The sequence below is a fragment of the Paralichthys olivaceus genome, chromosome 18, assembly GCF_024713975.1.
Source record: "Paralichthys olivaceus isolate ysfri-2021 chromosome 18, ASM2471397v2, whole genome shotgun sequence".
Classification (NCBI taxonomy): Eukaryota; Metazoa; Chordata; class Actinopteri; order Pleuronectiformes; family Paralichthyidae; genus Paralichthys; species Paralichthys olivaceus.
Window position 1 is genome coordinate 20,714,695 of NC_091110.1, and position 24,431 is coordinate 20,739,125.

Sequence of the window (24,431 nt, forward strand, 5' to 3'; positions counted from 1 at the left end):
TATGTAGTGGTGTGTTTTCTGAGGTGCACAGACACTGAGCTGGTCACTGATCACTTAGTGGTTAGTTAGTGGTTAGTTAGTGTTTAGTTAGTTCGCTCCAGATCTGCAGATTCACTGAGTTTTACAAGGGTTTTATTTGTAATCTATAGTTTTTCTGCGCAGCCTAAGACAATTTTCCACCTTGCAGATAATAATGTTCTACCTAACCTGACATAGTATATATATGTTGGAATAGTGAAATACAGTATATTCAGTATATAACACAGCTGTACTGGTGATAAAGACTTTCTTACATGTTTGAGATCTCTGACAGACTTTAAATAAGACTCAGATCAGTGGACGCAGAACTTCATGATGGATTCAAACGTCTTTTCAGGATCACGTTCCTGTAACACATTCACTAACCATAACACACTGAAGATCCTATTGACACAGAGTTATCAAGACATTCTCCAGGAGAACAGAGACTGAAATGTTATCTTCAATTTGTTAATCTAGCAAAGAGTCAACTGTCAAGAGTGAAAAAACAGACTTTACTTTATTCACAGTCATAACATCACTGAGGACAACTGGAGATCAGCATCTGTACAGTCAATAATAACAAAGAACTCACATCCAGATTCTTAGACTGTGGTTGAACTTTACAGACTTCAGAAAACAGTTCATTATTCTATGAAAAATGAACTAAGCTCATGTTTCCAGGTGAATATGTGAATAACTTCACAGTTGTGGTCCTCTGTCATGGTCCGCAGCTCAAGAGTCTTAATGTTTTTAAGCCGATTAAACTCTGTGGCACAAGTGGGTCATGAAGAACGCGATCGAGAACTTGTCTAATAAAACGTACAGGTATTTAAACCCAGAAACCTGTGCAGGACATTACTGAGTTAACTTGACTGCTAAAAATCAGGCAAACACAAGTGGGATGTGGGTCAAATTTAAGGCCAACATCAACAACAATGTACAGATGTCTGTGGCTGACAATATTAAAAAGTATCTACTCACGCAAATTTAAATGCATTTTTCCCTTTTGTGTATATGATTTGTGAGAAAATTAAAATTTCAATGCCAGAATGAGAAAGAAAACTCCACATATAATTCAATGTGTTTCCACTCCACTGACACAACCATTGAACTGAACGTGAAAGTGATTTTCTATTCTACTGTGTGATAATTGATAATCCTGACAATGAAAGAAAACAACCCAAATGCTCTTTTTAGCATTTCAATTGTGATGAGAATGAAGAGGACGCTTTCATGTTGGTTTTGTGTGTTGCTCGTCATTAACAGTGTTCCCAAGAGGCCATATTTGGATGTTGTTGCAGGAGTGGCACAATGCTTCATCATGTCAGTAGTCAAAACATTTCATGATGGCTTCTCTGTCGAATCTGAAGTTCAGGAAAGTCTTGGACGAGAGCAGGTGCTCACAGTCTCTGCTGTGGCCGTTGGAGCTGCACTCAGACCCATCTGTGAAAAGAAAAGCTTGTTAACATATTCTATTTGTGGAGGACATTCACTTAACATTTCATCTTTGCAAGCTAAAGCTGAAAGTTTGAACAGAAGAGCAAAACAAAACTGGTTTGTTGTGGTCTCAGCATTCAATGAAATCAGTCTTTCTGCTGCACAAATAGTGAACCAGGGTGGAGGCTGAATTACTTAACAGGAAAAGTCTGAGGCAGATGAAGCTTTGGTCTGTACCACTACTGTACAATCAGAGTGTTTCTCTGGGTCCAGTGAGTTCACCAGACAGATGTTTTCTCTCTGGTGCATCACTTCATGTGGTCAGGAAACATCCTCCATGTTCACACTCACTCAAACATCAAACTCACTTTAAGTTGCTGAGTGTTGCTTTAAGCTGACTGATTTTTACTCGGCACATATCACGGAATTGTCCACATAATATGTTTTTCTACAATATGATCCCCAGTGTTTCACTCTGTGAGTGTTCTGCTCATGTTTTAAAAATATCCACAACAGTTTTTCTGCTGATCTGGAACCAGTAAAACATTTTCCACTTTTCCAACACAATCCAAATATGAACCAAATGTTGTCACATTGGTGGATCGAGCGGTTCATGGTGAGTCAGAGTAACTGTATAAATCATACCTCTCTCAAAACTGTCTTGTAGTCGTCTGGGTTGAAGTCTTTTATCGTCCCGCTGTAGAAATAATATAGGAGTTCACTGCTTGTTTTTAACAAGGACAATAATTTACTGGTTGCACATACGGAGGTCTGAAAAGTGGTCTAAGATCCACTGGCAGAAATAATCTAGAAATAAAGCATTTCATTGTTTGGACTTTTTTTAAATCTCAGAATCTTCTGTTCTCTCTACACTCACTAAAAACAACAATCTGGCACCAACATGGTTTCGTACTTACTAATATGGTTTTCACCTGCTGGTTGCTGGCTCCATTGTCGTTGGCTCCTTTCTTTACATAAGAGTCCTGACCTTTCTTCCCGTTGCTCTTTAAGGTTGGGTTCTACAGAATCAAGAAGAGACGTTAGGAGCGACCTTGGGGGAGCAGCTCTCGGTCATTTGCTTGTTCGATCAGGTCGGTCCATTTAATTTATTTATAATATAGAAACATTGGATGGTTAATAAACATTTAGGAACAAATGGATTAAAGGTCAAGTACAAAGTATAAAGTATCATATTACCTTTTTAATTAAGAGTCTATGCAGTGATGAACTCATTAATAACCTCTGACTGCTTCTTGTTGTTAACTCCTACACTTGAATGCAAATGCCTAGTAAATATACCAGACCCTTTGATTGGAACCCTTTAAGACAAGTATATACCAACAACAGAAAAGAATCTGTTGCCTGACGCGTCTTTGGCAGAGCAATCTGTCTCTTCTGACCTGGTTCAGCTCGTACTGGCTCGGCTGGCCCGCAGCCTTCTGCGACACGTGTTTTGTCCAGCCGTTTCCAGGAAATACATAGGTACCAGTGAGGTGGCGGGATTTTGACCTAAAAGAAGAAAAAATAACAAAGTTGATATTTTTTATTGAACCGGATGGAGGGTCAACTCTTGGTGAACCCTCCCCCGCTCTTTGTCTGTTGTGCTAAGCAAATTAGTAACAGCGTTTTTCAGATGCGGTGGATTTCTATATTTAATATAAATTCCTATATTTAGAGGACTGTGCAAAGGTTTTAGGTACTTAACCAAAAGCACCAGGGAGGAGAAGGCGCCTAACGTTTCCTAAAGTTAGATTAGTGGGTGATCAAGCTAACTTTGGGCTTAACTTGGTTATTCTGGGCTCAGTTTGAATCATGGTAGATTGCCATGGTAACCTACAGAGCATCTCTTTGAAATGAGGATGACGACAGCAGCGTTTGAGAGAAACCAAACCAACAAGCAGACAGAAGCTACTGTATGAAGCTTTGTCCATAGCTCTCTGTGTGAATTAACCGGACACTCCCAGTTAACTACTTCTCATGTGGTTTTACTGCTGATGGATTGTTTTAGCGTTTTTACCGAACGTTGTCTGAAGGTTTGCCTGGACTGCTGCTGTTGTTTGTGAAGTCCTCGTCACTGTCCGTCGACTCGCCTTTCAGCCTGCTTATACATTCTCGCAGCGGTCTGTAAAGACAGGAAGTAGGAAGTGAGTCATCAATACTAATCGACTACTGCGATGAAACTGAGGCAAACAAACATTGTTATTTTTACATTTCTCTTTTGATAGAAGGAAACAAACATAATATGTATCTATCAATAGATAAATAATGTAATGCAAAGTGTGCTATAATAAAAAAACAATGAGAACAACCCTCCACTCACTTCATGCACACAGCAAAGTATTATATAAACAGGAGGTGAGGAAACGTTGTCGTAAATCTTATTCTTTTGAAAAGAGGAAACACAAAAGGCAGCTTCACAAAATGATAGAATGTTGGAGTTTAAAAGTCAAAAACAATTCAGAGAAGTCAGTCAGTAAGTGATGAACAGTAGTAAATAAAACAGAATAAAGTCTAAGATGTAGAAATGAGTGAGTCTTGAGTTTTGTAACTTCATTCACAATTAAAATGTTCTTAAAGAAACGCACCTTATGAAAGGAATGGCCATGAAGAACCTGTTGGGGGCGAGTCCAAGTTTAGACTTTGGGGTCATGTCATTCCTGTGACAGGGCAGCTTCTCGATGGGGAACCACTCGATGTTCTACAAGAAAAGATCATGAGATCTTTGTGTCGGCCAAGAAAAGCAGTAAAGCAGCATGTTAATGGAGGGGTTCCTACCCTGATCTCTTTCCTTGTTTTGGGGTTGAACTTGGTATCCTTGGACACTCCTGGTATAATGTAAAGCCTCACCAGCTGGTCAGTGATTTTCTGCTCGATGTACATGTCTTTGCAGATTCGATTCTTGATGTCGAAGCTTGTCTCCTCCATCACCTGGAGAAACACAGAACTTTGAACTGAAGTACTGATTAAACACAGATTTCATGTAAAGTAAAGAACATGTAGCTTACCTCGCGCACAGCACAGTCATGAGGAGCTTCATCCTCGTTCACTTTGCCCTTTGGAAAGCCCCAGCCAGACTTGGCAAGGTATCCCTGAACAAGAAGAGCCTGAGGAGAACAACAGGTAGCCTCAGCAACAGGTGAACATTGTGAAGCACCTTCATATCAAGAACTCTTAGGAGGCATTGTTATTATTTGATCATGTCAGGTATTAGTGGGCAAATACAACTCACGTTTTCTAAAGATTCATCTAAAATGATTGCTCCATAGGTAGGGACACCCATCTTGTACTCCTTCCACTGTTCGAGGACTTTCTGCACATCCTCTCCATGAGGCAATAGAAAGGGACAGTGATGGAAAAGTTTGCAGCTGTCAAGGAAAATAACTAAACCAAGAAAAGAGTCTGAAGAGGTGCTGCTGTAAACGGATAAGATCATTGAACGTCATCATTCACATGTTAAGATATCAGCTTTGGCGAAGTCTCTGATGCCACAGTGAGGAGCTCCTGGCGTGTTCTGCATGCAGAAGTCCAGGTAGAACCAGTGGGCCAGCTCGATCTGGAAGCACACCCGGATGGCGTTGTCCCTCTCCTCACTGGGAATGTGCAGGATGAAGCGGCTGGAACACGGGACAGGAGCAAGAGGTTCAAGAGGTTAACGTGTCAGGAGCCAAACGTGAGCTGTGGGCCCCTACACATGCAAACAGGTAGCTCAATGACAGAAGCTAACAACAGCTACACTGTGTAACAGCAGCTCAGCTAACAACAACTACAGACACCGTGTAACAGCAGCTAAGCTAACAACAACTACACTGTGTAACAGCAGCTAAGCTAACAACAACTACACTGTGTAACAGAAGCTAAGCTAACAACAACTACAGACACCGTGTAACAGCAGCTCAGCTAATAACAACTACTGACACCGTGTAACAGAAGCTAAGCTAACAACAATAACTACAGACACCGTGTAACAGCAGCTAAGCTAACTACAACTACAGTGTGTAACAGAAGCTAAGCTAACAACAATAACTACTGACACCGTGTAACAGAAGCTAAGCTAACAACAATAACTACAGACACCGTGTAACAGAAGCTAAGGTAACAACAACAACAGACACCGTGTAACAGAAGCTAAGCTAAGCTAACAACAACTACTGACACCGTGTAACAGCAGCTCAGCTAACAACAACAACTACAGACGCCGTGTAACAGAAGCTAAGCTAATCGAAGCTAACAACAACGCTGCTGACTTTGTGCTCCAGAGTAAAAGTCTTTATGAAGAGACCGTGTCGGTGACCGTCGGTGACCGTCGGTGACCGTCAGTGTTACCTGCAGAGATCGTCCAGGACACCGGAGGGAATCTCCACTCTTTTAGTTTCCATGTTGGTTGAAAACATCCCGACTGAGTCTCTGAGAGAAGCCGGAGATAGAGGCAGGGCAGCGGGAAGCTACATCCGTGTTAGTCCGCTCATGTTGTTTCATCCACAGCTTCACATCTTCCACATGTGGACTCAAGTGTGCGTCCGCAGATCAGCAGCGAAACTACTTTACTCTTCCTCTAGCTCCTCTAGCTCCTCCTCCTCCTCTTGCTCCTCTTGCTCCTCCTCCTCTTCCTCCTCTTCCTCTTCCTCCTCCTCCTCTTCTTCTTCGTCCACAGGCTGAACCTATAATGTTAGTTCGACTGACTCGAACACTTTTGGATGAAGTGTCCGACCTGAAGTTACTATTATTTAATAATGAATCGTCCAATCACAGGCTGAGCTTTGAGCAGACAGAACGCTATTGGCTCTTTTGTCCATCTATCACTTGCTGGAGGCGTTAGTTAGTCAGTGTGGGCGGTGCAGATTCTAATTGTTTATAGTGATACGTCATAGATGGGCGGATGTAAAGTGAATTATAAAATAAAGATAAAAAAATATTTGTAATTTGAATCAAAAAACGTTTAATTTATCGATAAAGAAAAAACAAACTAAACCAAAGAGTGCGACAGTTTATCTTGTTCACACCCGACCCTAACTTTTAACAACACATATATATACATATACAAAGTATACAAAAGTCATTATTGCGCTGGAATCCAAGATATATAGGATGTGGAGCTGCGTTGTTATTTACAGTCGTGGTGTTGAACAGAAACAAAATGACTCTGACATTAAAATCTTTGCTCGTATCCAGATCAAAATAAAACATCAGGTTTATTAGGAGGAAAATGGATTTTATTAAGAAAATAGTTTACATGAATTAGGGAGCAACATTTACACATCAATGACACATGACAGAGGAGTGATCACAGTAAAACACAGGGTATTAAAATCATTTACATATGTATAAAAACTGTTTTCACAGTTTTCATTCTTTTTAAAAACACTTGAAGCCGACTCAGTGGACCTGAACGTGTCAGCTTGATGATATTTGATACTTGACACCCAAATGTAATAAAATGTCGCACCTGAGCAGAAAGCTCATAAAAAAAGGTGGAAAGTTTAAACTGGTCGAACGAGAGCGTCTCGTTCCTGTCGAGATAGACACTTGTTTGTGAGATGTCTTCACAGGGTATCCACGCCGCGGATCCTCCGTGCCAGCTGAATGTCGCGGGGGAACAGGGTCACTCGCTTGGCGTGGATTGCACACAGGTTGGCGTCTGAGAACAGCATGACAAGAAACGCCTCTGCAGCCTGAGAGGGCGAGGAGCAGGGAATCAAACAATAAGAAAGTAATGCATTCACACTGTACAATACGAGGTAGATTAAGCAACTTTATCTGAATTATATTGGGAGAAATTTATTCAAAATTATGACAAGAAGTAAACACGACACTATTCCATTGAGAAGGTAAAAAAGCAGGTTAGCTTGGTGGCGGCTTCTTACCTCCTGCAGGGCGAGAATAGCGTAGACCTGCCACCGGAGAGACTCTCTGGAAAAACTTTGACAAACCTCACGAACCTGAACCAAAGAGAGGAAGATGTTTTGTGTTTTCATTGAATTTCCTTCATTTGCAGACACAGGTTTTAAAGTTTCTGGTTTTAAACTGCACTTCTCATTGTTAATGATAAATCTCCATAAATCTTCAAACCATGTGTTTGAAGACAAAGCGACTCACCAGGCGAGAGAACGGTCCCTTCCTGAGCAGAAGATCCGTGCTCTTTTGATACTTGCGGATTTCCATCAAGGCCCTAGTACCTGGTCGGAACCTTCTCTTCTTGGGAGACACAGGACGCACAACTGGAAAAAACACACAGAGAAATAAGAATACTACTTGATAAACATGAGAGAAAGAGTTTGGACAGGTTTTAAACAATGCTTAAAAGAGGACTGAGTTTTTCCTGTTGTGGATTTATAGTTGAGTTCATAGATCTTCAAATAATCCAAAAGCTGGAATTTATTTTCTAATAATAATTCAACTGTTGCATGCATACAGGAGGATGTTGTCTCACAGACTCATTTCAGATGTCAGCTCCACTACTTCACCTCACCTGAACCACTCCTCCTCTTTGGGGACCGTGCTGTGGAGCCAGAGGTCCCTGGGGCCGACACCTCGGAGCGGTGTTGAGGGGCTTTGCCCTTCCGACGACTGCTAGAGGAGTCGTGACGCATCTCCGTCAACACACAGGTCAAGTCCACGAGGGGAAAGACGCTGCAGCAGAGTCTGACAGTGAAGGACAGAGGACGTCACATAATTTATCGATGAAAACACAGCAGACACATTTTTATTCTTCTCTTGTGCTGGTGACACTGAAAACACCAGATTCACTCTCTCGTCTGAATGCTGCTTTGCTCTCATCAGCTCTCAGCCTGAGGAGTTCAAGGGTCAACACAGGAATCATCAAGCTGTCGTCGTTAACTCCAGCCACTGTTATGTACCTGTTCAAAAATATATACTGCAACTATACTATCAGTGTACAGTAACTATACTATAAATAGTTACTATACAGTAACTATACTGTCACTATACAGTAACTATACTGTCACTATACAGTAACTATACTATAAGTACAGTAACTATACTGTAACTATACAGTCACTATACAGTAACTATACTATAAGTACAGTAACTATACTGTCACTATACAGTAACTATACTATAAGTACAGTAACTATACTGTAACTATATACAGATACTTCTTTTTATTCATATAAATGTACAACACTCAAGACCTTCATTTCAATCATTACAAAACCCTTCATTCAAACTTCTGAACATTGTCGATGCTTTAAATGTGTTTGAAGACTCGTTTTTATTTTATATTGATGCAGTTATTTCATTGTGTTGAGTTTTTAACTCATTAAAACCTTTGTGAAGAAAAGTACAACTTGACTTTCTGAACATTCTGTAAATATATAACATGGAATTTAGATTTATATTGAACGTTATTATGGAAAAACAGCATCTTGACAGAAATCACCTCATTTAATACAAAGCAAACTTCACGACGTGAAACAGACTCGGTCTGAATTCATGTGGATGATTCACCTTCATTCAACTTTCTTATTATTTCACCGAGTCAAGTTATTGTGATGTTTAACTTCTCTGGCTAACGGCTACATGCTAACAGCTACATGCTAACAGCTACATGCTAACGGCTACGTGCTAACAGCTAGCGTTAGCCCCGCTTGTTTGAGTGGAGTGAAGCTACAGAAGTGCAGCTTTACGTGCGTGTAGTTGTGGAGGTGAGTTCACAGAAGAAGGAGAAGAAGTAGAGGAAGAGGAGAACGAACCTGAGGAGCGGGCGGTGTCTCCGGGTCTAACTCCTCATGAAGCTCGAGAAGACGAAAGCTCCGAGTTCACCTCAAACACAACACATTCAAACAGCCCCTCTGCGCCGGCTCAGCCAATCAGCGACGAGCGAGGGGGCGGGGTCGACTTTCGGGAGCGCTTGAAAAACTGATCTCAACACTTTTAGTGGGGCGGGAACGAAACAGTCGTATGTTCAGCGCATCTCATGGACACACCGGGTTCTGAGGGTGACCGGATGGAACGCACCCTGAAACTGGAGGAAACAGACGGTGATTGGAGGAGCGTTTAAAGAGAGAGAGAGAGAGGGAGGGAGAGAGAGAGGGAGAGAGAGAGACAGTGAGAGAGGGAGAGAGAGAGAGAGGGAGAGAGAGAGAGAGAGAGAGACAGAGGGAGAGACAGTGAGAGAGAGAGGGAGAGAGAGACAGTGAGAGAGGGAGAGAGAGAGAGAGACAGTGAGAGAGGGAGGGAGGGAGAGAGAGAGAGAGAGAAAGAGAGACAGAGGGAGAGAGACAGAGAAAGAGAGAGAGAGAGGGAGAGAGACAGAGAGAGAGAGAGAGACAGTGAGAGAGGGAGGGAGGGAGAGAGAGAGAGAGAGAAAGAGAGACAGAGGGAGAGAGACAGAGAAAGAGAGAGAGAGAGGGAGAGAGACAGAGAGAGAGAGGGAGAGAGACAGAGAGACAGTGAGAGAGGGAGAGAGAGGGAGAGAGAGAGAGAGACAGAGGGAGAGACAGTGAGAGAGAGAGGGAGAGAGACAGAGAGAGAGAGGGAGGGAGAGGGAGAGAGAGACAGAGGGAGAGAGAGACAGAGGGAGAGAGAGACAGAGAGAGAGGGAGGGAGAGAGAGAGAGAGAGAGAGAGAGGGAGGGAGAGGGAGTGAGAGAGAAGGAGAGAGACAGAGGGAGAGACAGTGAGAGAGAGAGAGAGAGGGAGAGAGAGAGAGAGAGGGAGAGAGAGAGAGAGAGAGAGGGAGAGAGAGACAGAGAGAGAGAGGGAGAGGGAGAGAGAGAGAGAGAGAGAGAGAGGGAGAGACAGAGGGAGAGACAGTGAGAGAGAGAGGGAGAGAGAGAGGGAGGGAGGGAGAGAGAGAGAGAGAGGGAGAGACAGTGTGAGAGAGAGAGAGAGAGGGAGAGAGAGAGAGAGAGGGAGGGAGGGAGAGAGAGAGGGAGAGACAGTGAGAGAGAGAGAGAGAGAGGGAGAGAGACAGAGAGAGAGAGGGAGAGACAGAGAAAGAGAGACAGAGAAAGAGAGACAGAGGGAGAGACAGTGAGAGAGAGAGAGAGAGAGGGAGAGAGACAGAGAGAGAGAGGGAGAGAGCCCGAGCCCGGAGGTGAAGCTGAAGAAAACAAACACACACTGATGGGAAACGACTTTAATGAGAAACTGTGACGATTCGACTTCACGAGAGGAAAAAGTGACAAACTGCAGTAAAACCAGATTCTGGTTGAACAAACGAAGCTTTAATGCAAACAGCTGATCAGAGCCGGGGTCACTCAGCGTCCATGGTGTGGACACACTGATCCACCACATCCAGGGACAGAGGGGTCACACTGTGGGTCAGGACGGCCGTGGTGCCGGGGTCGAACCTGTACTGTCCCTCTCTGGAAGAGACACAGAGGAGGAACACGCTTTGTACATGGACTGTAAATGTCAGTGTCACCTTTAAGAGGTTTTACAACTAAACTCAGTTCAATATTAAAGAGAGAGGAACCAGAGGAGACGGGCTGCAGCACCCCCTACTGGCTATATAACACAATGATTCATGTGTTATTTCAGGGCGACATAGTGCGTGGTACCCTCGTGTCAAATGTTCTAGAATGATTGTTGCTTATTCCGATGAACACAGAAATCATTACAGTCTCTGTCAGCAGCTCTGACTGAAGGACGCTCACCTCTGGCCTCTGACCGCCGGCTTGTCGTAGCCTCGCAGGTGCTCCACTCCGGCCTCGGTAATCACACACAAGTCCACGTTGCTGCCTGAGCCCAGGTCACAGAGAATCCCGGCAGTGATGGCGTCTCGAACGAGCTGCTTGGCCTCCTCCAGCTGAAACACAGAGAGACACAGACAGGTGGTTCTATGGTACTGACTGAACCGCAGGTCGACCTTTGACCCCTCAGTCCCTTCCTGTATTGACTCACAGCACATGACCCAGTCAATAATACACAACGCCAAATGTTTGTGATGGAGGCATCACAACCTTAATACATGAGAATAAACAGACTCTATATTCTATGATTTATATATAACACAACTGAGTTTATCACTGAAAACACTTCAGCTCTCTGGTTCTTCAGTGGTCGTTTATTCTGAGCAGATGATTCACATTTTATTTTGTGTTCCTGATTTGTGTGTTGTCTTTGTATTATTGTTGAATATACACAGTTACACAACAGACTTTTATTTGCAACATAACTTTAGGATGAACTCTATTAATTCACATCACATCTGATTATTGGATTCATCGTCTCACCTCCATCTTTGGTTTGAATCTGTCCTCAAATACAGAGACGGCAGCTGCAGCTCCAGAACCTGAAACCACAGTCAAACATCAGACAGCTTTTGGTCCAGGCCCTCAGTGAACCTGGATTATTTTGGTCATAAGAAACAAAAGTGAAACCTTGAGTAGACAGAGCACACGTACCCATGGTGACGAAAGGCAGCTTGTCATAGGAGCCGTGAGGGTAAACACTGTACAGGTTCGCTCCCGTCACATCCACTCCTCCAACAATCAGAGATGAACCAATGTGGCCCTGGTACCTGAACCCAGACGCAAATCATGCAGCATTTAAAAACCATCCAGTTCTTCTCTGACCCATCAAACATCCTTCACACAGTTGACTGGAGAAAACCCAGAGAATCAAACCTGAACAGCATCTGTTTCAGCTGCCGGGTTACCATGGCGACGAGGGGAGGTCGCCCGGTGTTGAGCATGTGCAGCTCCACGTTGGACGCTATGATCTGTGTGGTGACGACGGCGTCTGCAGCCACGCCAGCTCCACAGCAACTACACAGAACACACAAGACACAGTTCAGCTGTGTGAACGTGACGCTGACGTTCTTCTCACGCTACTCGAACAAACCACTGATCTTTCCACAGCACAATTTATACGTCATGTCCCGCCTCCTGCTGCTCTACAGGCCCCACCCCTCGCCTGAATGTTCGATCTGCTGCTGCGTTCAGGAGATTCTCCAGAGTTCTTGTCTGAAAACATCTTCTGCTTTGAAGCTGATGAACTAACTGCTCTCACTCACTAGATCTTTGGAGCGATGTAGTGAATCTTCATGCAGTTTTTTTCCACCACCACCATGTCGTCTGTGGCCCTGGTGTCAGCTCCCAGGATCACTCCGTCCTGAGGGACAAGGACAGAAAATACTCAGCACGCCTGGACCACGTCCACTGTTCAGTACCTGACTCTAATTAAAGGGCACCAGGCCGCTCTGCACGTCTCTGAGTGAGATGCTCACCTTGTAAACCATCCCAGCGATGGTTGTCCCTGTTTTTCTGGCATTGGGAGCTTTGAAGCCGAGTTCAGACAAGTTGGACTCCAACACTGCGTTTCTGGAAATGAGGATATCATTAACATCCTGGAACTGTTGTGTTCACTGCCCACGAGTGGATGTACACAACAGTGGGTTATCACAGTATGAGCACAAAACAGTGAGTGATTGAGCCCTGAGCTGAGGGGCCCCCAGAACAGCTGGATACATTATTCCACAGCAACGACAAATGTGTAGAACCCCAAACGTCCCTGATAATGATATCAGGGACCAGCCCATGCACTGTCTTGTCCAATCCTGAGCCAGTGTCAGCTGTCAATCATGTCGTCTCAGCCTGTTTATACATCATCAAATAACTGATTCAAACCAAACTGATCAGAAACTTGAACATCAGTGAGAGAAGAACGAGCTGAACGAGGAAATATCTCCTCTGGTAGTTTCTATAGAAGATGTCTCCTCTGGTAGTTTCTATAGAAGATGTGTTTACTGGTAGTTTCTATAGAAGATGTCTCCTCTGGTAGTTTCTGTAGAAGATGTGTTTACTGGTAGTTTCTATAGAAGATGTCTCCTCTGGTAGTTTCTATAGAAGACGTGTTTACTGGTAGTTTCTATAGAAGACGTCTCCCCTGGTAGTTTCTATAGAAGATGTGTTTACTGGTAGTTTCTATAGAAGATGTCTCCTCTGGTAGTTTCTATAGAAGATGTCTCCTCTGGTAGTTTCTATAGAAGACGTGTTTACTGGTAGTTTCTATAGAAGACGTCTCCCCTGGTAGTTTCTATAGAAGATGTGTTTACTGGTAGTTTCTGTAGAAGACGTCTCCCCTGGTAGTTTCTATAGAAGACGTGTTTACTGGTAGTTTCTATAGAAGACGTCTCCCCTGGTAGTTTCTATAGAAGACGTCTCCTCTGGTAGTTTCTATAGAAGACGTCTCCCCTGGTAGTTTCTATAGAAGATGTCTCCTCTGGTAGTTTCTATAGAAGACGTCTCCTCTCACTTTATAACGTCAGTAAACTTTGTCCTCAGGAGTTTCAAGTCTTCTTCAAACAGCTGATGTTCATTTATCAGTTAAGATCATTTAGATGCTGGATACCACCGTGTGATTGACAGCTTGTACAAATACATATCTCTATATGTACTTGTACACAGTGTGGATATATCTACCGTCAGTCTCAGCAGGTGCGTGTTTCTCACCTGCGGCTGTTCTCGAAGCAGAATCCTCCAGACTGCAGCTCCGAGCTTCTCCCGCTGTGCAGCATCTTCACTGTGGACCTGGAAACAAGAACAACACAACTGTGGACCTGGAGACAAGAATCTGTCTCGTGTCAGAGCTTTTCTCTTGTTTCTACTTTTACTTTCACTTGTTCAGCGAGGCCTTCCTGCGTCACACTGTAAAAAAGGAAACACTGGCGCGAGAGGAGAAAACCCAACTTTCTCCCACTTTACTTCCTTTTAGAATAAAATGTCTTAAAGAACAGAAGACCTGAATTGGACACGTCTCACCGAAGACTCTTGTTTGATAAACCGTGTCCCTGTCTTTAAGACACCTCAGTGAACTGCTGAAGGGTTTTTACTCAGTTTCTTCCAGTGAATTAAAAACGCTGAAACGTTTCAAAATAAAACCGGATTCAGGACCATTACATCATGATAATGTAACGATACATTTTGAGTTGATAATAGTGAGTTTTGTGTGTTTACCAAGAACAGACAGAATAATATCTTTAAATCTGAAGTAGTGACCAGATGCTTTTTCTCTCCTGTGAACCGATTGTTTTTCATATTTCTGATCTTCTCTGTGTCTTTGAACGCACCACCAGTGCGCAGGCCAATCACAAGTCTAATCGGGCTTCGCCGTAAAGTGTGATGCAGTGTTGAGAATGCGGAAGTGCTGTGCTCGCTGCGCTGTTTATTATCAGACTATTTAAAACGTGACTCTGGAGCAGCAGCGGTTTGTAGTTTATATATTTCATATTTATATTGTACACGTCACATACATACGACAAACATCTAAACTGTTACGTAGCTAGCCTGTTAGCAGTTAGCAACGTGGATGAGTTACGACAGTGTCTGATGATGACAAACTTATTCTCTGCTCTGTTGATGAAGTTTAAAATCCTAATATGATCAAATATTTTATTATATTATATTATTTTATCTTTGCTGTAAAGCTCCGTCATTAGTGATCGAGGAAAACATTGAAATCCCAGTTTGAGGACGTCATCTTCAGGATCATTGAAGGTCACGTGTGTAAACCTGCTGCTGACTCATGTTAATGCTGCAGGACATCTCATTGTATGACGTCACCTCAGTGTCAAAGACTATGTGCTGATTATATCACACTTAAATCTGAGGAGTTTAATCCTGCTTCAAAACATCCGTGGAAATAGTTTTTGTTTTGTACCAGGTCGTTTTAAAGAAGTACCGATGCAGAGTCCTCTTGGTTCCTTCTCTGGAATCACACAACGTGGTGCACTTTGGATGCAACTATTTTCTAGTATTTCCGTCTCCTTGTTGTTGGAAGAGACTCAGTTATTTAGTATTTATTGTGAGTTTGAAGAGATTCAGTTCCATCTCCTTGGTGTTTTCAAAGAATCGATCCTAATGATGAAGCCCCGTCTCCTGGTCCTGTACGGGAGTCAGACTGGAACCGCCCAGGACACGGCTCAGAGGATCCTACGACAGGCCAAGAGGAAGTGGCTGCAGGTTCAAGTGTTGGCTCTGGATAGTTACAACGTGGTCAGTGTGATTATGACTCTGCTGGTTTACAGTCACTGCAGTGACGCTGCCTTCACTGCTCCATCACATGAATCACCTGAAAACACTGAGTGTGTTCCTCTCGTCAAACAGGCCGACTTGATCTCAGAGCCCCTGGTGGTTTTTGTGTGTTCCACCACCGGACAAGGAGAACCTCCAGACAACATGAAGGTAATCGAACGACTAACAAAGATCATAAATAGAACAAGGTGAGAGAAATAATAGTTAATATAATGAATTGTTATATTATTGTTTCTAGTATCAGTAGGGAATTCCTGACAAACGTTTTATTTGAGTCGTTATTAACGTGTTTTACTCACGGTTGTTGAAATGACAGTTTGATTTGCTGGTAGTAGTTTCTGTGCTCGTCTTAACTTTTTCATCCTCAGAACTTCTGGAGGTTTCTCTTCAAGAAGTCTTTACCTGTTGGATCTCTCAGTCGACTGGACTGTGCAGTTCTGGGCCTCGGGGACTCGTCCTATCCAAAGTCAGTCCTTCACTGCTCCTCTTCTCGTGCTCCACGTTTAGAATCACTCGCTGGTTTCAAAGCTTTAACTGCTTTTGTCCGCAGGTTCAACTTTGTGGCCAAGAAGCTTCATAAGCGCCTCCTGCAGCTCGGGGCCCGTGCACTGCTTCCTGTCGGGCTGGTCGATGACCAACATGATCTGGGGTAAGAACATGAACGTACACTGGCTGAACACAATGTGAAACTGAGGCTTCAGAACAGAAACTCAAACTAGTTTAACCATAAACTGTTTGATAAAAAACAATATATATATATAGAAGTTGTTGAGTGCACATCTTTTCTGTATAGTTTCTATCTCACGCTGGTTCATGTTCATGATACATTTACAGAATGTACTATTGAACTGTATGATATGTTTTTTGTGTACGTTTGAGTTAAGCTGAGTTTGATTACATCTGGAATCAAACCCGTGACGTTGCTGTTGTAAACTCTTGTTTGAAACAGTTCGGACGCTGTGATCGACCCGTGGCTCGCTTCATTTTGGGAGAAGGTGTTTGTCTTGTGTCCGTCTGTGGCTGATGTGGCTCCACTGAGGGACGATGAACCGTGAGTATCCACCTGATGTGGTTGTTTCGATTCTCAGTCTTTGGAAATAATTATTTCCTATAATAAACTTTTTTCTCAGTTTAGTTGTCTACACAGTTTTTGTTGTTGTTCCGTGTGGCAGACTCCCTCCAACATACATGTTCCACTTCCTGGATGACGTGAAGGAGGAGGCCGACAACAGGCTGAGGAACACGGAGCAAACTGTCCACTCCGCGTCTCGACCCTTTCCCGCTAGACTGGTGTCCAACAGGAGAGTATCAGACGTGTCCCACTTCCAGGATGTGAGGCTCATAGAGTTTGACATCACTGGATCCAACATCGAGTAAGAAGTGAAGACAATTAGACAGACGGTGCATTTTCAGAACAGTGAGCAGGAAAAGAAAGATTGTAAAAGGTTCATGTTGTTGATGGACACGAGTGAAGTCACAGCTCAGTGTCCTTTTCAAAACAAAGTGTTGTTGTGCAGGTTTGGTGCCGGTGACGTGGTGAACATACGTCCCTGTAACGCACCAGAAGACGTAGGACAATTCTGCCATCTGCTGAGATTAGATCCAGAGGCCAGATTCACGCTCAGAGCCACGGACAACACTGCAGGTCGGTGTGACCCGAAACTTCAGGTGTCAACAAACAGACATTTAGTAAACCAGTAAATTACATTTCATTTCAAAATGTCCTTCTGAATTTTGCCTTGATTTTTCCTCCCTTCATTTCTTTATTCCACTTTTCATAGTTCCTCTGCGTCACCTTTGCTTTGAGCCTCTTTGTCTTCTCAGTTCCAGCCAGACTTCCTCAGCCTTGCACTGTGCGCCACCTGGTGGAGAGCTACCTGGACATCGCCGCTGTGCCTCGTCGCTCCTTCTTTGAGCTGCTGTCCACGTTCGCCACCAACGAGCTGGAGCGGGAGAAGCTGATGGAGTTTAGCTCGGCTGTAGGTCAGACCGAGCTGCACAGCTACTGCAACCAACCGCGACGCACCGCACTGGAGGTGACGACCGAGAGTCAATGTCAATAACGATAATGAACCTGCCGGACTTTTCTCGCAGGACTTTAATGCGTCACAGCAGCTTTCAAATGACGCAACAGCAGGAGTCAGATTCAGTTTTAGGCTTCATATCTATGAACTCGTCTTTGGTTCCACGTGTTGAGGTTCATGTGTCGCCGCAGGTTTTGGCAGATTTCCCAAACACTACAGCCGAACTCAAAGTGGATTATCTCCTGGATCTTTTCCCTGAGATCCAGCATCGATCTTTCTCCATCGCCTCCTCTCTCGAGGTAACTCCTCCTCCTCCTTCACAATAACAATACATGTGCTGTGTTTCTTCTGGATGTTCGTTCATGGAGGAGAAACCAAGATGAAATCCTTCTTCCAGAGATGTTGTGTCTCCACACAGGTTCATCCAAACAGGCTTCAGATCCTCGTCGCTGTTGTTCGCTACAAAACCAAGTTGTATAAACCACGAAGAGGCCTCTGCTCCACCTGGTTATCCTCCCTGGACCCTGAACAAGGTCTGAGCTCATTTCTTCTTTCTGATCGGCTCATTCGTTTGTTCTCGACAGCCTGGGTCATTCAACAGGAACATGTCAGGGAAGAGATTCTCCACAGTCTGAAAGCAGATTTTCTGAAATGTGATTGAATATTTTCATAGAAATTGTAAATGGTGAATCAAAAGTATTTGCTAACAAAGTAAACGTCCTGCAGTTAAAAACAAAAAGCAGGTAGAATAAAGTCCTGATGATGATTGACTGTTGTTCAGGGGACGTGTGCGTTCCTCTGTGGGTGAAGAAGGGAAGTCTGAAGTTCCCTACAGAGCAGGACACTCCTGTCATCATGGTCGGACCTGGAACAGGAGTGGCACCGTTCAGGTCGGCGTTACAAGAGAGGAGCGCTGAGGGAAAAACCGGTGAGATCTTCACTGCTGCGACTTTCACATCACATCTTGTCACAATTCTGACGTGAAACTCCTCCCCTTCCTCCTCCCCTTCCTCCTCCTCTTCCTCCTCCTCGTCCTCCTCCTCGTCCTCCTCCTCTTCCCGCTCTTAGCCAACGTCCTGTTCTTCGGCTGTCGCTCCGAGTCCAAGGACTTTTACTTCAGGTCCGAGTGGGAGGAGATGACGGAGGCCGGACATCTGACCCTCTTCACTGCCTTCTCACGAGACCAGGTCCCACACACACACTCACCATCACAGGAAGTGATGAAAACTCCTCATCATCATCTCCAGTAAACCCAAAAACATTATGATTGATCATTCGGATTAAATATCATAACAGCAGATTCCTCAGAGATCGAGACATCGAGAGAGCGACGGACAATCTGAAAACATAAGTCAGCCGTAAAATCCGCTCAACCTTTTCCTACAATACCCAGAGTTCATTGCTAACACCGCCTATGTGTTGACCTCACCTCGGCCCCTGCCCCCCCACACATCAGCTGCAGCTCTGCCCCGATGCTGACTGAGTGTTTGTTCTCAGGAGGAGAAGGTGTACGTGCAGCACCGCGTGACGGAGAACGCTGCGCTCCTTTGGGATCTGATCGCTAATAAACGTGGCTGCTTCTACATCGCTGGGTGAGTCCAGACCGAGAGTCTGTAACCAAGAGTAAGAAGTCGATGACGTTCTGCTTGACTCTGTCGTTTAGGAAAACAAAGATTCATACAACTAATCAATAGAATCATCCAAATAATCATGGCAGCTCAGTCGTTTTCTATTGATATGAACATTTTGTAACTTCTCATGAATCTTTTTCACGGTGCAGAGCCGTCAGAGGTTTTTCGTTTGTTCTCATGCTTCGCTCAAGTAGCTTCTGCTTGTTCACCGAGAGCTGGACGATGTGATTGGTCATCACTACCTGGCGTTTTATTGGTTGGATCATGTTTGTGTATCGTCTGTATCTTACCGCTGCTGAATCTGTGTTGTTTCTGAGCAGAAATGCTAAACAGATGCCAGCCAGCGTGAGCGACGCTTTGAGAGGCGCGTTCCAGCAGGAAGGGGGTGTGTCCGCAGAGGAAGCCGAGCAAATGCTGGTGGCCATGGAGAGGGCGGGGCGACTCCAGAGCGAGACGTGGTCTTGATCACGTGTTGACTGTGACACAGGATCGAGGCGTGTTTGTTCACGAGCATGTTTGAACATTAAAGTTTGGTCTGTACCTTCACCACGTGGTTCCAGCTTCTTCTCAGCTGCTCAGACAGAAAACACGGAGCTGCTGAAATATGAGAAACAGACTCAGAAAGTTTCTCTGAAGTTCGAGAACGTTCATGATACCAGAGAGTGCAGGAATATAAAAACCTGAAGATGAGGAAACTTCTCTCCGATGTTAAAGAAAATGAAACGATCAGGAGATGAAGTTCAGTCCATCTTCTCAGCAGGTTTCATGTTGATCAGTTCTGAAGTTAATCTTGGAACTAAAACACAGACGTAATAAAATAACTCATTGAAGTATCCAGTGTCACGCTGCCTCTAACATTTAGTCTAAAATACTCCTTTAGCTCTGATCCAGAACACGCTGTCGTCTCTGAAGATTAACGATTAAATACGTAAGAATTTAATATTCAGTGACACTTATTTCTCTTGTGAACGCTGAGTTACTGAATCAAGCTGAAAAAACAGGTGAACTACAGTGAGTCAGTTGAACATTCACAACAATGAATCTTTCAATGAATTCATAGTTTTATTCTTAATAAAGATCCAGAGTCAAAGAGAACAACTGCAAATATCAGAAGATCCAAAAGCCAAAGATTCCATTTAAAAACTTGTATCTTAATATCGTGTCTCTGTCTCGTATCTCCAGATCTGATTATCAGCCGTAATATTTTAACCATCCATGGTACCACAGGCTACGATGTGATATTCTCCTGTCGAAGTTCTGGAGGGTTTAAAACTCAGCGAGGTCTGTAGCAGAGGAGCAGCAGGTCTTTATTTTACAGGTCGTCGTTCTTTCTGATAAAACACAACTCGGTAACGAGATGACAGTTTGTGGTGTAACAGGATTAAAAGGGATGAAGATGCTCCACTTCTGAAAACTGGAACAAAAACGTAACGTGACAGACGCGTGAGTCTTCCTGCTCCAGTACAGGATGTGATGTCACACTTCCACAGCCGGTAACAAACGTGCTGCTGTTGTTCGTCGTGGCAGAAAACCGATTGACCTGCTTCACACAGAGCATCAGTTTCTATTGGCCGACGTGACCTTTGACCTGAGAGACTAAAACAGGAAGCTGGAGTTTGTCTTGGACGGGAGCTGGACGAAGGCGTGATGTTACTTTATCGTGTGTCCTGACAACACGGCTCGGCTTTAAGCAACGCACACGCTCCACAACTCATCACACGACAGAACACTTCCAGAAACATGATGAATAGATTTGCTGAAACACCATCTCAACATAAAAACACTTAAATATAGGAGGCCGCCGTGCTTCCTGTCTATCTGAGGGCCAGCGTGTGGACCTGGTAGATCTCCTTGGGGAAGTTCATCTGTTGCTCCTCGTGGACGATGCGAAGGCCGGCTCTGCTCACCAGACTGCGAACTATCGCCAGCTCGCGGCACACGCTGCTGTCGACCTCGTCAGGGACCACGCCCTCGTACGACATGTTGTCCTTGATGACGACGAGGCCGTTGGGCCGCAGGGCTTTCTGGCAGCGACGCAGGAACTCCACCAGGTGGTCGTCTGTCAGGTGACCTGGAAACGGACAAGGGAACGTCACGTCTTCGGTAGAGAACAAGATACCATGAAGTTTGACTGTGGTCGTATTCACACGACTACGTTTTGTTCTCGCGTCTCTAGAACACAGCGACAGAATTCGTGGTCACTCCTCAGACCCCCCGGCGACCAGACTCACCGATGACCCACTGGATCCAGATGACATCGTAGCGTCCGCTCTCGGGTACGAAGTCCTGCAGGCCGCTGCAGAAGTAGTTCCCCACTCTCTTGCTCTCCTCCCCCAGGTACGTCTTGGCTTTGTCCAGGAACTCCTGCGTCACGTCCACCAGGTCCACTTTGTCGAACAGAGGCAGCAGCAGGCGCTTGGTGATTCTCCCGATGCCGGCGCCACAGTCCAGAGCGCAGCCCGTCCCCGTCTTCCCGTCCCCTTCCTTCAACAGCAGAAAATCCCAGAAGTCATGAGCTTTAGCACAACGCACAAAAGACGATGACAAATGTTCTTTAATTTCTGTTTTCAATGTGTAATACTGATAATCTATCAGAGTCGTGGTCACCTTCAACCTCTTGATCCATTTCAGAAGATTCACGATGCACGTTTATTTCTCTAATTCATGTTGATCTGTTCGTTTCAGTTCTAAATATCTGGTTGTATTTGTTTGTGATGAAGTTGATGAGGGGGCGTGTCAGACTAACGGATGATGTCACCACTGAACTTTTAAATTCACACAAGAAGAAAAGTTCTTACACCGAGGAACTTGTGCAGAAACGCCTTTGACCCATTGATGTCGATGTTGGAGATGCTGCCGTAGCCTCCCAGCATCCCGTCCACTGTGGGGGACACGTCCCTCCAGTAATCCTCAGCGTTGGAGTAGAAGCTTGTCTCGTCTTGTGCCATGTCCCCCATCCTGTTAGATGACAAGTTTAAAACCACATGATGACGACAACAAGAATTTTACTGTTTGAACAAAGTTACATCGCTGAAGGACACAGAGAGACAGACAGTGGGACAGACAGACAGAGAGACAGACAGTGAGACAGACAGAGAGACAGACAGTGAGACAGACAAACAGAGAGACAGACAGTGAGACAGACAAACAGAGACAGACAGACAGTGAGACAGACAGAGAGACAGACAGAGAGACAGACAGTGAGACAGACAGACAGAGAGACAGACAGACAGTGAGACAGACAAACAGAGAGACAGACAGACAGTGAGACAGACAGAGAGACAAACAGAGAGACAGACAGTGAGACAGACAAACAGAGAGACAGACAGACAGTGAGACAGACAAACAGAGAGACAGAGAGAGACAGACAAACAGAGACAGACAGACAGAGAGACAGACGGACGGCAGTAGAATGTCCACCCTCTGCAGCAGCTCAGCTGTCAGCAGTCGTCATGTGACTGATCATTTACTGAGACACAAACATTTCAAACTCGTTTCATTGATTCTCTGAATCTCTTGTTCTGGAAATGTTTTCAGAGACTTTATTACTTCATGTGGAACCTTTGACCAACAGCTGCTCGAGCTCTACAGGCTGAACAAGACAGACTGGAGGAAACAGGTCAGAGACATTAGAGACGTTAGAGACGTTAGAGACATTAGAGACGTTAGAGACGTTAGAAACATTAGAGACATTAGAAACATTAGAGACGTTAGAGACGTTAGAGACATTAGAAACGTTAGAGACATTAGAAATGTTAGAGACATTAGAGACATTAGAAACATTAGAGACGTTAGAGACATTAGAGACAATAGAGACATTAGAAACGTTAGAGACATTAGAAACACTAGAGACATTAGAGACATCAGAGACATTAGAGACATTAGAAACGTTAGAGACATAAGAGACGTTAGAGACATTAGAGACATTAGAGACATTAGAAACACTAGAGACATTAGAGACATCAGAGACATTAGAGACATTAGAAACGTTAGAGACATAAGAGACATCAGAGACATTAGAGACATTAGAAACGTTAGAGACATTAGAGACATTAGAAACATTAGAGACGTTAGAGACATTAGAGACAATAGAGACATTAGAAACGTTAGAGACATTAGAAACACTAGAGACATTAGAGACATCAGAGACATTAGAGACATTAGAAACGTTAGAGACATAAGAGACGTTAGAGACATTAGAGACATTAGAGACATTAGAAACACTAGAGACATTAGAGACATCAGAGACATTAGAGACATTAGAAACGTTAGAGACATTAGAGACATTAGAGACATTAGAAACGTTAGAGACATAAGAGACGTTAGAGACATTAGAGACATTAGAGACATTAGAAACACTAGAGACATTAGAGACATCAGAGACATTAGAGACATTAGAAACGTTAGAGACATAAGAGACATCAGAGACATTAGAGACATTAGAAACGTTAGAGACATAAGAGACGTTAGAGACATTAGAGACATTAGAGACGTTAGAGACATTAGAAACGTTAGAGACATTAGAAACATTAGAAACATTAGAGACGTTAGAGACATTAGAGACATTAGAAACATTAGAGACGTTAGAGACATAAGAGACATTAGAAAGAAGAGTGAACCATCAGATTATGATGAAAACCAGGAGGAGGAACATGAACGCAGAGATTTAACAGAGGATCAGGTTGTCCCACATAGAGGGGGGGGGGGGGGGGGGGGTGGGGGGACATTCACTGTCCTCAGGTTACGACTGGACACACATACACACGTATGTATATATATATATATACATATATATATATATATATATATATATATATATATATATACATACATGTACATACACTTACCTTACCAAACTAGCTAGCTAACTAGCTTGTTAACTAGCTAACCACTGACAGCTCGGTTTCCTCTGTTTGAATTAAACTTTATTGAAAGTTTTAAATCAACACTGACCTGTTCTCCAGTCAGCTGCCTCCCCCCGGTCCTCTCTCTCTCTGTGTCTCCCTGTCTGTCTCCCTGTCTGTCTCCCGGTCCCCGGTCTCTGTCTCTCGTGTCTCAGCTCAGCCAACGTTTCTATTTGCGGCAACTTGATGACGTCTCCAGATGAACGTCATTTCCTTATTTGGTTGCTGAGACAAGAGCGCCCCTGCTGGAGAACCGTGCTCATGACCCTATATATATAAATATATATATATATATTTATATATATACTTATATATATATATATATATAGGGTCATGAGCAGTACAGCGCAGCTTGCCTGTAAAGTGACCATCAGTGTGTGTCTGTCTGTCTCACACACACACACACACACACACACAC

At 44.0% G+C, this 24,431-nt stretch overlaps 5 protein-coding genes across 7 annotated transcripts; 1 reads left to right on the forward strand and 4 right to left on the reverse strand.

Moving 5' to 3' along the window:
- Positions 1-514: 514 nt before the first annotated feature.
- On the reverse strand, positions 515-6,175 carry dcp2 (decapping mRNA 2). 2 transcript variants are annotated; one of them, XM_020109332.2, is made up of 11 exons: positions 5,782-6,175; positions 4,921-5,072; positions 4,688-4,815; positions 4,464-4,562; positions 4,234-4,386; positions 4,044-4,156; positions 3,476-3,580; positions 2,859-2,967; positions 2,376-2,477; positions 2,104-2,155; positions 515-1,464 (listed from the first exon to the last, which is right to left on the reverse strand). In XM_020109332.2, the coding sequence occupies exons 1-11, from the start codon at positions 5,847-5,849 to the stop codon at positions 1,346-1,348; spliced, it is 1,200 nt and encodes a 399-aa protein (XP_019964891.1). In that variant the 5' UTR covers positions 5,850-6,175; the 3' UTR covers positions 515-1,345. The 2 variants fall into 2 exon arrangements, with proteins under 2 accessions (XP_019964891.1, XP_019964892.1); XM_020109333.2 differs by having other exon boundaries at positions 2,391-2,477; positions 5,782-6,064.
- Positions 6,176-6,646: 471 nt separating this feature from the next.
- On the reverse strand, positions 6,647-10,435 carry cenpa (histone H3-like centromeric protein A). 2 transcript variants are annotated; one of them, XM_069514335.1, is made up of 5 exons: positions 9,168-10,435; positions 7,925-8,097; positions 7,552-7,673; positions 7,320-7,394; positions 6,647-7,127 (listed from the first exon to the last, which is right to left on the reverse strand). In XM_069514335.1, exons 2-5 carry the CDS (start codon positions 8,043-8,045, stop codon positions 6,999-7,001), a joined length of 447 nt encoding a protein of 148 aa, XP_069370436.1. In that variant the 5' UTR covers positions 8,046-8,097; positions 9,168-10,435; the 3' UTR covers positions 6,647-6,998. The 2 variants fall into 2 exon arrangements, with proteins under 2 accessions (XP_069370436.1, XP_069370437.1); XM_069514336.1 differs by having other exon boundaries at positions 7,925-8,101; positions 9,168-9,445.
- A 104-nt stretch (positions 10,436-10,539) lies between these two features.
- On the reverse strand, positions 10,540-14,260 carry psmb10 (proteasome 20S subunit beta 10). Its single transcript, XM_069514333.1, has 8 exons — positions 13,874-14,260; positions 12,649-12,742; positions 12,436-12,533; positions 12,047-12,187; positions 11,825-11,940; positions 11,654-11,712; positions 11,075-11,226; positions 10,540-10,783 (listed from the first exon to the last, which is right to left on the reverse strand). The coding sequence occupies exons 1-8, from the start codon at positions 13,936-13,938 to the stop codon at positions 10,672-10,674; spliced, it is 837 nt and encodes a 278-aa protein (XP_069370434.1). The 5' UTR covers positions 13,939-14,260; the 3' UTR covers positions 10,540-10,671.
- Positions 14,261-14,479: 219 nt separating this feature from the next.
- ndor1 (NADPH dependent diflavin oxidoreductase 1) lies at positions 14,480-19,655 on the forward strand. The gene is made up of 15 exons (XM_069514331.1): positions 14,480-14,627; positions 15,270-15,415; positions 15,527-15,604; positions 15,823-15,920; positions 16,005-16,103; positions 16,404-16,505; positions 16,627-16,827; positions 16,972-17,099; positions 17,279-17,490; positions 17,670-17,777; positions 17,897-18,011; positions 18,260-18,406; positions 18,547-18,665; positions 18,976-19,070; positions 19,430-19,655. Exons 2-15 carry the CDS (start codon positions 15,281-15,283, stop codon positions 19,572-19,574), a joined length of 1,782 nt encoding a protein of 593 aa, XP_069370432.1. The 5' UTR covers positions 14,480-14,627; positions 15,270-15,280; the 3' UTR covers positions 19,575-19,655.
- Positions 19,656-20,152: 497 nt separating this feature from the next.
- ntmt1 (N-terminal Xaa-Pro-Lys N-methyltransferase 1) lies at positions 20,153-24,223 on the reverse strand. The gene is made up of 4 exons (XM_069514334.1): positions 24,063-24,223; positions 21,908-22,067; positions 21,341-21,593; positions 20,153-21,180 (listed from the first exon to the last, which is right to left on the reverse strand). The coding sequence occupies exons 2-4, from the start codon at positions 22,064-22,066 to the stop codon at positions 20,924-20,926; spliced, it is 669 nt and encodes a 222-aa protein (XP_069370435.1). The 5' UTR covers position 22,067; positions 24,063-24,223; the 3' UTR covers positions 20,153-20,923.
- Positions 24,224-24,431: the final 208 nt, after the last annotated feature.